Here is a 16,742-nt window from a genome sequence, read left to right as displayed (position 1 = left end):
CCAGGCTTTATAGTCGCCTTGCAAAATCTCTTCAAATTTGGCAGTGTCAGCGCAAATGGCTTTATTTACCAAAGTTCAAAGCCCATTACTACAAAATAGTCAGCCTGGATTTAATTGTGAATAGTATCATCTGAAAGAGAAACTCTTGCTCTACAAGATGGATATATTTTTCTTTTGCAACGCTTCCATTAAGTGCTTATTTACTCAGGTCAAAGTATCTTATATTTTGTGTGCGCAGTGCCCTGCGTTGGTCCATGATGGCTGAGCCATTACTGGTTATCACAATAAAACCAGCATCCCCATCGCCATAGGGGCCACGCCCGATAGCCATGCAGTAACAGCCACGGGTGGGTATCTTTACTGCAGGTTCCCAAGCCTGATTACAGGGTGTCTTTACCACAGGATCCCAAGCCTGATTGTGGGTTTCTTTATGCAGGTTCCCAAGCCTGTCTTCCTCAGTTACTTCATCATTCTGGAAGCATCGTTGATTTGCAAGAGAATGCTTTCAGGAAAACTGTATTGCCGACCAGATGATGTCACTGATGGAGCTGGAATAACACCAATGATAAGTTGTTCTGGAATCCAGCAAGTATCACGTCTTAAGGGCCAATAAAATGAACTTGCAGGACCATGAGGATGCATAAAGCTTATGAAAGCATCTTTCTGTTCGACTGAGATTTCAACGATGTTTCCAATCCACCATTTCTTTTCATAAATGCAAGCAACATACTGCCCAGGCTGAAGATCCATGACTTGAACTACTACTTCAGCAGCACTAATTTTGGCCAAAAAAGATGTCGCATCATTAGAAACTCTACTGACCTTAATTGTCGTCATATCAATGGGCAAAAAATGGTGGTTTTCTCTTGTGCCAGCTAGAGTGTGCCCTTGCAGGAATCTTTCTTCTTGAGAAGCTTTTTCTTCTTCAACTTCCTCTTTGCTGATGAAAAAGAATTTGATTCCATTGATATTATCATTGCAGAAGTTGAAAAGATCTTTGGGTGTTAGAATCTGGTTTTCATATGGACGTTGCAAACTTGCTCTTGCTGCCAACCGTTTTGTTGTGCCTCCAATGCCATCACAAGGCGACTTTCCATGGCTTGTTCCAAAGAAATTCCATTCTGCTGTTATTTCAAAATCTTCTTTGTGATAGCATAAGTTGAGAAAATTCTTGAAATTCTTATATTGTGCAGCTGAACCATCACTGAAGTAGTGGATGTGGCTTATTTTGGAAAATTGCATCTTCAGGTAATTGATTACTTTTCCAATGTAAACATGGACAGTAATCGTATCGTGTCGAAGGCAGTCACTAATAACACAAAGATTCACACATTGCACCTCTTCGTTTTCACAGTAGTAGACTACAAATGGATGAACTGTTGCTTGACTGTTTTCCCAGTGAAAGCCTTGCACTGCATCTTGAACAATAAATGAATAGTTTTCAGCAAAATCCATTAGTATTATGAATTCGCCTTCTTTCAAATCAGTTTTGAGAGCTTTCAGGTGCTGGCTTTGATGCTTGGCAATGTAGTGATGACAAGACAGGTTCCAAATTTTTGCTGCAATATCTTCAACACACTCTTCTGTTGAAAGCTGCTTTGTTTCTAAAGTATCCCTGTCGGTATGAATCCATTGTTTGTACTCAATCAGTTCTTCAGGGTCATTATCTTCAAAATATGTTGCAATAACTGCTTCTACACCTTCTGGACCAGGGCAGTTTTCACAACGATGAAGCATACAATCCTTGTTTTCCAAGCTGCAAACAGCTTTGCTAAGAATTTCCTTGTAGTCTTCATTGATTGATGCACCAGTGAGCATAAGCTTGACATTTTGGTGTATTGTACAGACACAAACTGAGTGCATTCCAGCAGAGCCAACTGTAACACACCATTTTGGTCTAAGCTCGCAAAACTTTGAGAAGCCAATTTCTGGTCCATTTTGCTTCTGATAAGACACGTACATTTCCTTCAAATTGCAAAGCAACAACCGCTTTTGCTTGTACACCTTTGTTCCTGAAATTCTCACAGGCACACAGTCTTTCTTCCCTGGACAAAGTCTGCTGAATTCGTCATCTTGAAAAAAGTCATGTACTTTCTGGACAACTTCATCTGAAAGCTTCCTTCCTTGCCGATTTGCTGGAAAAGCTAGAACACCTTGCTCATTCTTCAGTTTTCTCGCTTGCTTTACCATTCTTTCTGATACATTAAATGCTGTTGTCGTATCTTTAATTGTCCAGCTTCTTGGAACCAAGGTCAATATTTGAACTTTTGTCCTACGATTTGACACTTTACATTTTTCTTTCAACTCTTCTATAAGATTATCAAGATCTGCACAATTATTGCATGGGCGACTTTTACTTGAACTTGGCTGTTCATCGTAATTGATTCCTACAGCAGCAGCAATTTGATTCCCAATTAAACTTTGTGCATCCAAGATCTTTCTTTTTGCATAGCTTTGCTTATCTCTTTTACTTAGTTGTCTTCTTTTCAATGGTGAAGCACCAATAAATGATAAACTTTTGTTGATGGCTGGTTCAGTTTCATCCGTTGTGAAATCTTGTTCAGATTGGGTTGATAGTGATGATGAATCTTCTAGCTTTTGGTTCAGTGCCGACATGCAGCGAGGGCAAAGCTTCTGACCAGGTTTTATATCAATCACTTCTTTTTTCTTTAACAGGCAAAGTTTGGCAGCTGTTTCATTATCAAGCAGTCTAAGTCCAGCTTTTACATTGTGATTCCTCTTCTTGAATGGATTGCAACATTTCTTTTGCATCGCTTGATATTCATGTAGGAAGAGGGCTTCATGGTGGAAGCAAATGATGGAATTTTCGTCAAGTTTGGCTTCTGAACGCGAAACAAGCAATTTCTGGTCACATTCTGTGAAATCACTAAACGCTTTGAATCCAGTCTTCTTAGCATAGAAGATAACATGGCACTTCGATGCAGCAGCATCTTTTCCAATTGAACAGGGGGCCAACGATTCTTCTTCTTCATTAACTTCTGACATCTCTCACTGGCCAATCACTGAATAAAACACGAATGAAATATCCAATTATATCAGTAATTCTAAGCGACTATTAAGATTCAAATTCCTAGAAATGAAGAAAAATTAGTGCATCGCGCATACAAAATATAACAACTTTGATGTGAGTTAATGAGTACTTAATGGTCGCGTTGCAAAAAAAACAAATGTCAGTCTTGTAGAGCAAGAGTTTCTCTTTTAGGTGATACTATTCACAAGCAGATTCAGGCCAACTATTTTTTAGTAATTGGCTTGAAACTTTGGTAAATTTTACCGTTTGTGCTGACACTGCCTAATTTGAAGAGATACTGCAGGGCGACCATATGGCCTGGATCATTGCAAATCCGGCTGCATTATGTCTAGCACAAGCATGAAGCTTGGCCAAAAGTTCAAGTCCATATCTTCAACTGCAAGGAAATCATTGCAGTCTTAATATTGGTCAAAATTTGTCGCGTTGTGTCACGACAAATTTTGAAGTATACTTTGAGTCGAGTTATTTGACCGGGGTTTGCATGAGTAATGTTATACATAATTTCGTTGGAATCAGCAAAAAAAACTGTACAGGGTCGCATCTTACTAACCATTCTTATGAATTAGTTTCGATTTTATTAGACTCCAAATATGACATTTTTTTTATGTTGCATGCACACGGACTAAGTACACTTCAGACAAGGGGGTCTAGATCAGCAGCTATTGCAGCTAGAGGCCTGAAATCTTGGGAAACTTACTTCAACACTTGACTAAAGCTACAGTTAAAATTTGACGAAAATTGGAGACCATGATGGTGGGAACTTTTTTCAGTTTTAGACCACTTGGTGTGGAATGACCCATATAAAACTTTCCAGCATTCCCCCCTCCCCTCAGGGTCAGGATGTTCCTCATTTCAGGGCATAATAGGCAATTAAAGCTCTGACAAAGTATGTGGTTTCAGTCTGGGCAGGTACTGGGTAACAAAGGGGATGCTTCTTTGTAGCTGGTTGTTGGGTTGGTGGGAGGATAGAGGTGTGTGGCAATATGGCAGAGGAAATTTGTTTGTGCACTATTTTTAGGAGATGATGTGAGACCGTCAGCATACTGGGCAATGGAGTTATTTGCACTGCAGATATGTTGTCCCCAGGTGGCCAGTCTGTATGGGAGGGATTTTTTTGGTGTGGAAGGAACGGCAGCTGTTGAAATGCAGGTACTGTTGGTGGTTGGTGAGTTTAATATGGACAGACATGTGTGGAATCATCAGAAAGGGGGTGGTCAACATTCAGGAAGGTGGTATACTGGGTTGGGAGGACCAGATGAAGTGGGTGGGGGAGATGATGTTCAGGTTATGAAGGAACAAGCATAGGGTCTCTTGGCCCACAGTCAAGATCATGAAGATATCATCAATGAACCTGTACTATGCCAGGGGTTTGGGCCAACCTCATCCCAACACTGAAACCTCACTCTTCCTGTTCATACCACCATCCAACTGTGATCCTTCCCCTCCCTCCACCCCTCCCACTCAACCACCCACTGGTCACCTTCCAGCAATTCCTTTCTCCAACTTGGCCTCACCATTCTTCTCCAGGTCCTTTTCTACGAACACCAATCTTTCAGTGGTAGAAAGGACAGCCACATACAGCCTCAAGACAGATCCTGACCTAATCTTCCTACAAAGTTTCCAACACTGTCGCTGTGAATTGTAGTGACAACCTGTCAGAAGGCCTCTGCCAATTGTCTGGCTCTTCCATCCATAAACTCTACCAGATTGATCCCATCACAGAAATCCAAAAATAACCTCCAATTCCTGCTTAAAGCCATAAGGCCTCTGAATCCATTTAACTCCTCACCCCCATGACATTCTGCACACCCATCTCCTCAAAATCCAACAATCGTGGACGTTCCTGTAGGTGGTTATTGTGCTCCAACTGCAAGAATTTAGGTCCTCAACAATCAACACCTCCAACCAACTGCATAAAATCTGGCATCCCACATCAAAGATACCTTCACTTCCTTCACCAACTCTCCACCATCCCAACCCCTTCACCTCCTGGATCCTTACTCATCACCACTGACACCATTCTTTGTACACCAACATACATTATGCCCGGGGCCTTTCCATTTTTTAACAATACTGCTCCCAAAGACCTTTAGACTCTAAACCCACTACCTCATTCCTCACACACTTTATTAACTTTACCCTAACACACAACTACTTCTCCTTCAAAGAGGAGGTATAAAAACAAATCCATGGCACAACCAAGAACACTCACATGGCACACTCCTAAGCCAACCTCTGTATGTGCCATCTACAGGAAAGCTTCCCTGTCTCCTAAAATGCCAAACCCTGATCTACTTCAGATTCACTGATGATATCTTATGGTCTGGGCTCAAGGCCAAGACACTCTATTTTCATTCCTTCGCAATCTCAACACCTTCTCTTCCACTCGCTTCACCTAGTCCTCCTCAACCCAGTGTGCCACCCTCCTGGACGTTGACCACCTCATCTCTGATGGCGACATTTGCACCTCTGTCCAAAATAATCTCATGAACAGTACCTGAATTTTAACAGCTGTAATCCCTCCCACACCAAAAAATCCCTCCCATACAGCCTGGCCATCCAGGAATGGAACAGCTGCAGTGACCCGAGCTCCCTTGGCCAGTATGCTGAAGATCTCACAAAATCCTTCTCAGGCAAGCACTCTCTCCCAAACCTAGTTCACAAACAAATTTCCTGTGCTATATCCCCACACACTCCCTATCACCCTAATATCCCCAACAACCAGTTGAAAGGAGTGTCACCCAGTATGATCTAGGATTGGAACAACTCAACAACATCCTTCAACAGGGCACTAATTATCTATTATCATGACCTGAAATGAGTGACATCATACCCAAGACCTCCTCAAGTGGTATTCTGTCGCCCACCCTATCATCCTAGTCCATCCATATGCCACACACAGTTCCAGCCCCTAGCCACAGAGATCACAACACTGTGGAAGATTGAGGTTCAAGACCTGCACAATCAACCCACCCACCAGTTCCTATTCCAGTCTTGTCACAGGCCACCTGTGACAGAAGCCATTTCATATACCAGCTCTGGTGCAATCATTGCACAACTTTTTATATTCGTGTGACAACCAACCAGCTGTCCACTAGGATGAATGGCCACGGCCTAACTGGCCAAGAGCAAAGTGGACCACCAAGTGGCACACCATGCAGCTAAACATAACACACTGGATTTCAGTGGGTGATTCACAACCTGGGCCATACACATCCTCTCCTCCACCACCTGCTTCTCTGAACTGTGTAGATGGGAGTTATCCTTACAGAACATTCTCTGCTCCCCAAATCATCCCAGCGTCTATCTATGATAACCTACTGTCCCCACACCCTCTATACAACAGTTTCCATCCACTCTGTCCTATCAACTACTCCCAATTCATGTCCTCTCACCCTGATTGTGCATCACTGTCTGTCAACGCACCCACCAATCTTTGTCCCTTCACTGCTCTTCTCCTTTTCCACTCCTCTCCCTCCCTCTACAACAACCTCCCTATGCTGCACATGTCAGCCTTGTCCTGCCACCATTTAGTCCCTAGACATTCTGCCAGGCAGCACTTACTACTCTTCCCCCTCCCTCCCCCCATCCATACCCTGTGATCCCCCCCCCCCCCCCTTTCCTCACTGCAACTCCAAATTGCTGCTTCCATTCAACAGAACACAGCTACATTCTGACTGGAGCAGCCAGAGATAGTGATGATGTGTGCATGAGATGTTCTCATTTGTGTGAATGCATGTGTTTTCATTTCTGGAGAAGGCTTTTGGCAAAAACTAAATGTGTAACATTCTTTTCATTTTGCCTGTCTTCAACTTGACATGTCATCTCTGTGGCGAGTAGCTCTCTCTCCTTTTCATAACATAGTTGATATTCCAACAAGCACTTTCCACTGTAAGATTTAAATACACTAGTGTAATATGTTACCACAATTAATGGTCTTAGAGCTGCCCCATAAAGGGTTATGGGCATGAAAGTCACCCAGTAAGAGAAAGGATGGGGGTAGGTTGGAGAGCAAATAAATGGACACAGAGGGAGATTCACCTTATCAAGGTGGTACAAAAATCATTTGTGTGTACAAAAGTAATGCGAAAGGGAAGGGAATTTTGAATCGTGATTCAGTTTGGGTTAGTACCACTGACTGGTTATCATCTGCTTGTATGAGTTCAGTAACAATGGAAATAGGAAAGGAAGATTAGATTTTAATGTCCTGTCAACAGCGAGGTAATTAGAGACGAAGCACAGGCTCAGATTAGTGAAGAATGGGAAAGGAAATCAGCCATACTCTTTCAGAGGAACCAACCCACCATTTACCTTAAGCAAATGGGGAAGTGGAAGAAAACCTAAATCTGGATGGCAAGACAGGGAGTGAACCATCATTGTCCTCCTGAATGAAAGTCCAATGTGTTAACCACTGCGCTACCTCGCTCAGTAACAGCAATGGAGGTTGCAAAGTCACCTTTCACTTCTAATTTTCCTCTTTTCCTCCTCCTCACAGAATTTGGATTCACTGGGAGTGTAAAGATAAAGAGTCTGGTACAGATGATGAGCAGACTGAGCAGGCTGTTCTGTGGCCTGATATTCATACTTCTTGCAGCCACTGGCCTTCATTGGGTCATTTGGTTGTGGTGGTTAAGTTAACAGGCCGGGGAGGAAGCAACTTTCTTCTAGGGGATGTCTGTCAGATAGAGGTCTATTATACGGGTGTAGGGTGCCGAAATCCCCAGCCCAGATGTAGTGGTAAGGCAGAGGGGGCTCCCCTTCCTCAGGTGAATGAATGAACTAAGCTGGCGACTTAACAGCCCAGTGACAAGAAGGGAGAAGAAATTTTCACCCCATTCATCTTAGTTGTATATCATGAAAGGGTCACTTTTTGGGAGTAGCTGCCATTGGGGCAGCAGAGTAAGGGTTATTATGTATGGTCCCAGCTTCACACTATGTTAAACAATCAAAAATCTTGTGCTATTTAATTATTCATTTTCCTCCTGTGAAGTGGCAGGTTGGTGGTCTCAGAGAGTGATCTTCTCTGGAAATGGTGCAGTGAGGGTGTGGTACACAGGGGGAGCAGGGGGTGGAGTGGGGGGGGGGGGGGGGGGGGGAGGGGAGGGCATCATCATGTATTGGTTGTCTGCAGTCTATATAGTTAAGTTCATTTGTATAGCTAGACAACGTGGCCAAATTCCATACATTTTAAGCATCTCGGTACAAGGGGCAGGAGAGGGTCAAGAAGGGTTGCATTAAGACATTATACTGGTAAACTATAATCTAATTTTTTAAATTTTTAATTTGGTGGTAACTGAATCCTTGGATCATCTAGTTGGCTAGTTTTCACAGCCTTGTCTGTGCTGTCACCGAATGAGAAAATTTTAACTTAGTCATTGGTGCAGACTCTGTAGTGGGCTTCTCTGTGCACAAGAATATGGTGCAATGCACTTACTTACAGACTAAAGCATTAATAATTTCTACTTTCAGCTTACATGTAAACCATACATTTTATAAATGGTGCATTGGTAGCACTACAAAATAACATTAGTTCTCAGACATTATAGCACTCAAATGCTTGTTACTTATCACAGAGTTCCTAAGAAAATTAAAAAAAAATACGTGACATATCTAGGCCACTTGCATACGGACAATCTTAAAACAAATACGAAAGCGCCATTTCATAAACACACATACAAACTCACAAATACAAAACATGTTCCACAACAGTGACGGATTAGCAGGGCATTAATAATGAATAAAAAGATACTTAACAATCGCAAATACAAATGTCCTTTCTCTTTCAATTCATTTTCATTTAGATAAGTTAAGATCATGGACTGGAATGCAAAGAGTGAATAATTCATATAACTGCATGATTTTTATTATTTATGTAAAAAGCAATCTGAAGGTCAAACTATTACCAACATTCCAAAGTAACGATTTGTGAAAGTCTACAAGAAAACAATACCTGAAACTCTTTCTCAACATGTTAACTCAAAGTATCGCAAAACTGAATATTCTGTAGATCAACTGTAAATGGACAAAACCTGATGATAACAATAAACCTCAAATAATACTGTACAGTATTAAAATCATTTGGGGGCTGATTACAATACTCTCAACTGAAGATATAATGAACTATAGTTGAATCAGCTTAAGTTGATCCCTGATAGTTGCAGCGAGTTGGGCACAGCAGCCTACCTCAACCAATTCCCATGAATCAAACATTATCAACCAATAGTGTAACACGATTTTGTAAATATCTCTATAGCAAAGCCCCAGTGTTGTCACAGCTCTGTAGATGGCTACTATTTTCACGTGCAGCTGTTGGCACTTCGCAGCTGAAAGCTGTCAACAGTGCAGTGAGCTATCAGGGATGATTTTACACTGTCTTGACTATACATCTATCTTTTTATCACTTTCCCCACTTAACAGATTTGGGGGGAGGAGAGTTATTGAAACACTGAATTATGAACACGGTAATGACATTAGCGACATCTGTCCATCCACTAACGATTGACTACTGCTGTGTATGAAGATTAAATGATGAACTCGAGATGATTCGCAGTGCTCCTCTCAGTAAGAGGTGGCAACATGGCTGTCAAGCAGCACAGCAACCCAAAATTGTTTTGGACCACGTATGAGCAGACAAAAACATTGTAAACTGTCACGGACTATCAGGGATTTACAGGTGCAACAAACTCCACTACATGGAGAAAAATACTACTACTTAAGCAGATTCCAGTATGTAAGACAAACTTCTAAGCTTGAGAAAATTCACAGTGATACATAGAAACAAATTCACAAGACTGGTAATTGAGTTAGGAAATAAAACGGGCAATAAACTACATATAAAATACAAACAGAGCTCACCTGCTTGTCAGTAAGATTAATAACAGTTGTGATTCCAAAAACGTCATTTCCATCATCACCATCGTCATCATCACTGTCTTCATCCACTTCACTTTGCTTCAAAATCAGAAAACAGAAATCAGTACCACTTTCATATACATACAACAGTATAAAATAATTTAAATGCAACTGCTACTTTCATGTCAATATACCTGTACACAGAATCAGCCACTGTTTAAACTGCATATTCAACCAATCTTGTTCAGTTTTAATGCAACTGAGCAGAGCGAGACTTAAAAACGTTAAAGCACAAAGTGGCAGTGGCAGCTGCATGAATGGTAGTGGAGATCTACTTAGCACCAGGAGTCTATTGAATGGAGCTAGTGCTGCCTCACTCAGTATTCTCAGTGAGAAAATTAGGTGCACATTTGATCATTCTTGCTGGCCACTTACAAATGTTATGAGTGGTATAAAGACTAATTTTGTTTGAAGTTATAGTACTACAATTTTACAATTTTCTTTAGGCAACATTTGCACTACCTTTAGAATATAACAGCAAATAAAAGTTTCATTTAGGGCATGTTCATGCTGCATCCTCACTACTGGCACCTCGCATCTAGCTGCTGGCACAGTGCACTTCGCTGCTACCCAGTAGCATTGTTGCACTTATGCTACAGCCTTGCTGTCCTCCAGGAGTAATTAACCTGCAGCTATTCACATATCAAGCAGAGTCCTAGAAGTGCAAACACTGGGCTGCTGCAGTGGTCCTGAAGCAGCCAATTGCAGCTCACATTTCAGGATAAACAGTGATGGTCACAGCATCAACACACCTTATTTCGGTGTGGTATAACTACACTGGAAGATGTGAGGAGAACTGAAAAGGCAAACCCAGGCTAGTCAGTCGTCACAAAGTGCGTAACAGACCTTCCTCGCTGTGAATAAACTCACAGCTTAAGTCTAAAACTGAGGCAGTACTAGCTAGGGCACTTTTCTTCTTCTATGTATAGGTTTGCAGCGCATATTTCACACACACCATGGGAGAATAGTTTAAAACAACGAATGAGAAGTGAGAAAATTTGAGTCATAGTTTGAGCACCAAAACTATCCATTTTCTTCAAAGATTATTCATGGGTTAAAACAGTAACCTTAAATTGCCAAAATAACTGCTTTCACACACAGATTTGTGACGTAAGGTCATAGCAACTGATCTTTAGAGCTGTATTACAAGTTGATGAAGCCAATAAAGTGGTGTTTTGAGAAAAAGCTTTGTTACAGTTACTGGACAGTTTATAAAGTGATTCTGGCTGCATACAAAATGTGGCAAAATTGTTTTTATTGTTACAGCTAATATCTTATGAACTTTTGGAATTGCTGGATAACATAATAATTACAGCAATTTATAGAATACTTAGTGGAGACGTAGACATATTCACCAACAAATTGGAGTCTCTGCTGGGCATTTATGTTCACTGAAAAAGCTACTATAATTGTCTGTCAAGACTTCAACATAGATCTTATGCTTGTGAATCTACATCTAGGAAGCTGTTTCTTAATGTATTGCATAGCTTCAGCATGTTTCCTCTTATTAACAGCCCACAATAATAACACACAGAAAGTCTTGTGGACAACCTTCCTTCAAATATTGATACCACAGAGGTATAAATTATTAACTCTGATTTAGGGCTATCTGGTCTTAATGTCCTATCCTTACAGTTCCTGCGAAAGAAAGAAACGTATTTTTCTATCGTAAAAGAAATGTTTCTGCAGAAAATTGTGCTAGTCTTGTTGGTAGTCTAAGTAACGAATCCTGGTCAGAAGTGCTTTCTCAGACAAGTACTAACAATGCTTTTGTTTTCTCTTCAACATTCACATCCAATTTCGAAATATGTTTTCCCAGAAAACTGATCACAGGCCATTCATCTTGGATCACAAAATCTAGTTTGTGGATTACATCAGGCTCAAATGAAAAGATCCACAGACTCCCAGTTTATAGAATATGCGACAACTTGCTATGAGAATTATTTCTAAAGTTTGCTCCCCAGATGGTGCTAGAATGGCTTATTTTGGTTATTTCCGGTCCCTTGTAGCTTGTGGAGCATTTTTATGGGGCAAAATTAGCAGTCAATTAAATGATATTTTTACTTTACAGAAAAGGGGTGTTTGAATCTTGTCACGTAACTTGGCCAGTGATCACTGCAAGCCCCTATTTTCTTTCCTTTTTTTCCTTATTTAAAAAAAAAAGAAGGAAAAAAAAAGTTCTGTTTGCTTACTGTTCCCTCCTTGTACATATACAAATGTGTGTTGATGACAAGAGTTGGACTTGGTGACCCACTAACCAACTCCAATTACCATAGTTCTAACACACACAACTGTGGGTCTCACCATATAGAACAAATTAGAACCACCCATACTCAAAGACATGTGAGCCACTTTGTTATCATTTTTTATAACGTGCTGCAAACATTAATAAAGATTGAGATTTTCACTCTGCAGCAGAGTGTGCGCAATTTTAATCTGCCAGGAAGTTTCATTAATAAAGATGTTGGAGACATTTAGATCAAGAGTTAAAATCATTTCTCGTTGAAAAGTGTTTGTACAATGTTCATGAAAATGTTAGCTTATAGGATTACTAGGCCCTGGCTCATTGTTGGATTCTTTTGATTATTCTGTTAACTGATGTGCCACTGGTGCCGTGTCTGTCTTTGCAAAGAAAGTCCCTGCTGTTGATTTTTTGTTTAAACCGCAGTGCAACACACCTCTGCTGAGAAATGATCTGGTGCTAACCTAATTGTCATGGTTAGTGATGGCAGGTTTCTGTGTGCTTGTGCTATATATCATGCTCATGTGTTTTATTTTTATAGAGGTGTTTTAAATCAAAGTTTCATGTTTTACCCATATCACTGACTGATTTAATGTGCATTTGCACTTTTCTGCAGTGTTATGTAATTTGTTCATGTGTTTTCACTTTTTTAATAATGGTTTTATTTTTAAAATTTCTTTATCATTTATTCACTGACAGTGCATGTTAGACTAACAGTGTTGACAATGCATTTTGTTATTCCAGTCCCAATCATGTTCTGAGCGAGGTGACTACTCCTGCTTTAGTGTACTGGATTCACATTTGGGAGTGCTGGGGTTTATCCCCCGTCCAGCCATCCTAATTTGGATTTACCAAGGTTCCCCTTTGTCTCTAAGGTGAATGCTGGGATGGTTCCTTTGATTAGGCAAATGTTTTATATGTATATATTATTTCGGATGTTTCTGACCTGTCTGGCACTACTGTACCAAATGTCCTATGGACAAATAAATAAATAATGTAAAATCAAAGATGGAATAATGACAATATTACGAAAAGGATAAAATACTACACACCAAATAGCATCCTGAGATTCTTGTTCTGCTTGTGAGTTGCACTCGCACATGTGCAAGCGTGGGCATGCGTATGTGTTTTGTCTAATTTGGATGAAGGCCTCTGTGGCCGGAAGCTTACACCCCCCCCCCCCCCCCAATGCAACTCATCTCCTCTATATGGTTATTAGCAATCTATCCTTTGCATAATATTGTCATAAATAAATAAACACCACCTGTTCTTCCAAATATATTAACTAATCTGTACCACTCAGGATTTGGCGCAAATACTTCATTTCATAGCTACAAAATGCATGGTCAATCGGCTGCTCTCTCATTAAGTATTTACAACCAACTATTAACACATTCACTTTCATTCCCGACAAATCACAGTGGATAATGCCAATGTTGTCCCACAATGAACTTAGGTAATAACATGAACCCTGAAATACACTAAAACGAAAAATAACTAATGTTGAAATAGGCCTAGATACTTGTTGGTGTAAGAAGACCACTATCCCAAACAAATACTTGGCATTCAATGTATACAAGGAATCTAGAACTAGATAACTAGATACATTGAAACCAGGGTGTGTAAAAATTAGATCAATATCTGACCACAAACCGTCTCACCTGGCAGCTCTTTTCCTCTGTCCTATAAACATCATCACAAATGATTACTCCAAGGAAACTTGAATTGCAAAATTAAATAGCAGAGTCAGATGTAGGTAAATAATTTATGCCTATGTGATGTATGTTCTAAGATACAACTGCCTAAGAAGTAAATAAAGGGGTATGTTTACAAGCATCAGCTTGGTTATAAACCCAAGAATAATTTTAAACTATGTGCACTCAAATAACTGGTAAGTTTTACACTGGCATCCACTTACATTTTCAATATTTGTCATAAAATACACGTAAATAATATACACTAAATTACTCTAATATTAGTCAGATATGTAATAAGATTCAGGTGTGATAGTGTCTACCTTTTAATATTGATTCTGAAGAAAAACTTCATCTGTGGCATAGCTCGAGGTCTTCTTCTATGTGACACTTGACATACAAAATAAAGATTGTAGTAATAGACTGACCAGTGGCGTAGCCCAAGGTCTACCATTATTATAATAATTCACTACATTTATTTTCCTTATTTGAATATCCCCCATTACATAAACAGCATATGACAGGTGCAAAAGTAAGCAGATGCCCGAACATTACTGCAAGTGGGAAATCAATTCCATCTAATAAATGGTGTACACATTTATCTACCTGACGTGCTAAACTGATCAAATCGGCCTATACAAAAATTTAACCTTGTAAGCTGTGCTTCTGCAAAGGGGCACAACAAAGCTTTGCAGTTATCAAAACTCAAGCCTCGAAACCAATGGCATCTGTCGGTAACAAAACATAATTATGCATTGCATGGAACTGCTTACCTTCACAACGCTTCCAACGTAGTTCTGAGAAACTATTAGGTCTGTTAGTTCTGACAGATTGACATGGGCTTTCAAAAACAGTTGCTGCAGTAACTGCTTGATTCCATGAAAGTCAGAATCGGTTGGATTTCTTCCCTCGAAATCAACCTGAATCTCCTGTGAAACAAGACATGACAATGCTGAATAACATCATCATGATGGAATAACACTTCTGTGCAGTAACACGCGGACCGGCATATACCCTCATCCGAGCTACTGCTCCATACACCTATCTTCGTTCATACTTTTTGTCCCATGTATTCCTCTTGTTCTGGATATTCAGAGCTCTCATCGCTGCTGCCACTTGATTCCTTGTCTTCTAGGTTTCTCTCCACATCAACATTACGCTTCTTCCCCGGCGTAGCCATGTTTACTCACTTTCTAATTGCTTACAGCACATGGTGTAAACAAAAGAACATCACCAATTACAGCCGGGTTCACACAAGCAACAAAAATGTCGCCACTGCTAGTGGCATACTGCACTTGCACGTGTGAACTCCCAGTTTTCAGTGACGCAATTAGGGAGAAGCAACATTTGTCATGCCGCGAAAAGTTCAACTTGGTTCTACTTTGTTGCACCACTTTCCTTCCACCACTGCTCTGATGGTTGTATTTCGAAACACGAGCATTTTATTACTGAGAAAAAAGAAATCGAGATAGTGGTCGGCGGGTACACTCCCGCAACTTCCAGAACTACAAGAACAACCTATGTGTAATTTTCTCTAGCATTGTGTGTGTGTGTGTGTGCAAACCAATGACGCATTCACAATCTTGAAAGGTTTTTGGGTGAATAAATAAAGAAACTTAATATCTAACCAAAACTGAGAGTCGTATAAACTTCGTGATTTGTGAGATCAAGCACTATATAAATTGTGGATTAAATATAGGCAATAGTCCCTGCATGTGATGTGGCACCAGTTAACATAAAAATTAGTTACTCGAAATTAGTAGAGTCGACACAGTTGAATAAATGATAGTGAAAGACATTTAGCGCCAGTAATTAAATTTTCTCTTCAGGTAAAGTACATCTAACACAACATTACATTACATAAATGAAACTAAGAGCGTACAATAGCACCAAAAAGGTCTATTATATTACGCATGATGCACTTTGCCGCCGTCTCACACGAAATATATTTTTCACACAATTCCAACGCCCCCCCTTGAACATATATTTTGTGGCTTGCCTTCACAAGATAAGCCAAATAGCCCCACAATCCATTTAAACTCTTCTTTGTCCAAGAGTTTTGTCAGAAGGTCAGCCAACATGTCTTCTGTGCGCAGGTAGTCCACGGCAATGTTCTGTCACTCTATGTGGCCCCAAATAAAATGGTCCCGTACATGAATATGTTGTGTCGTAGCACTAATGACACCATTTTTAGCTAGGTTAATGGATCCTGTATTGTCACAGAAGATCGTTCCACAATTAAATTGGGTTCTATTTCACATATTAATATTCTTGGCCACAATGCTTCCTGTGTGGTGTAAGATAGCACCATATACTAGGCCCCTACTGTACTCAATGCAACAGCCTTTTTGCTTTTGACAAGACCATGAAATGAGGCCCCCCATTAATTTAAAGTAGCAGCCAGTTCATTCCTCCACTCCACATCGCTGTAGCCTTCTAGGTTTGCATTACCTTCTCTATGGTATCTTAGTTTGTGGTTTGAAATTCCTCTTAGATATCGGAATATCCTTCTCACAGCTTTCCAGTGCTTTTCCTTCGGGCCTCTACAATATCTGCTCACTGCGTTGGTGGCAAAAGCAATGTCGGTTCGTGACGTTTGAGAAAAATATAACGGACTCCCTACTACTTCTAAATATGAAACATTCATATCACGTTCCACATCTGTCTCATTTATATTTAACTTCACTCCAATTTCTACTGGAGGAGTTATGGGTTTACAATCACTCATTCCAAATTTCTTTGCATTTTTTTCTGTATATTATGATTGATTTATGCTCAATTCTTGTGTCTCTTCATCCTTAGTGATCTACATACCTAAATGACGTTTAACTTCTCCCAAATC

At 40.2% G+C, this 16,742-nt stretch overlaps 1 protein-coding gene across 1 annotated transcript in view; it reads right to left on the bottom strand.

Annotated features, from left to right (window-relative positions):
• LOC124605629 (protein BCCIP homolog) overlaps positions 1-15,142 on the bottom strand; it is a 60,856-nt gene extending 45,714 nt beyond the window's left edge. The window contains exons 1-3 of the mRNA XM_047137445.1: positions 14,958-15,142; positions 14,674-14,829; positions 9,908-10,003 (exon numbers count right to left, since the gene is read on the bottom strand). Of these exons, the coding sequence (XP_046993401.1) occupies positions 9,908-10,003; positions 14,674-14,829; positions 14,958-15,080 (375 nt within the window). The 5' untranslated portion in view covers positions 15,081-15,142. The remainder of the gene's footprint in view (positions 1-9,907; positions 10,004-14,673; positions 14,830-14,957) is intronic.
• Between the last annotated feature and the right edge of the window lie 1,600 nt (positions 15,143-16,742).

The sequence above is a fragment of the Schistocerca americana genome, chromosome 3 (genome assembly GCF_021461395.2).
Source record: "Schistocerca americana isolate TAMUIC-IGC-003095 chromosome 3, iqSchAmer2.1, whole genome shotgun sequence".
Taxonomy (NCBI): Eukaryota; Metazoa; Arthropoda; class Insecta; order Orthoptera; family Acrididae; genus Schistocerca; species Schistocerca americana.
This window is presented reverse-complemented; position numbering and strand designations above follow the sequence as displayed.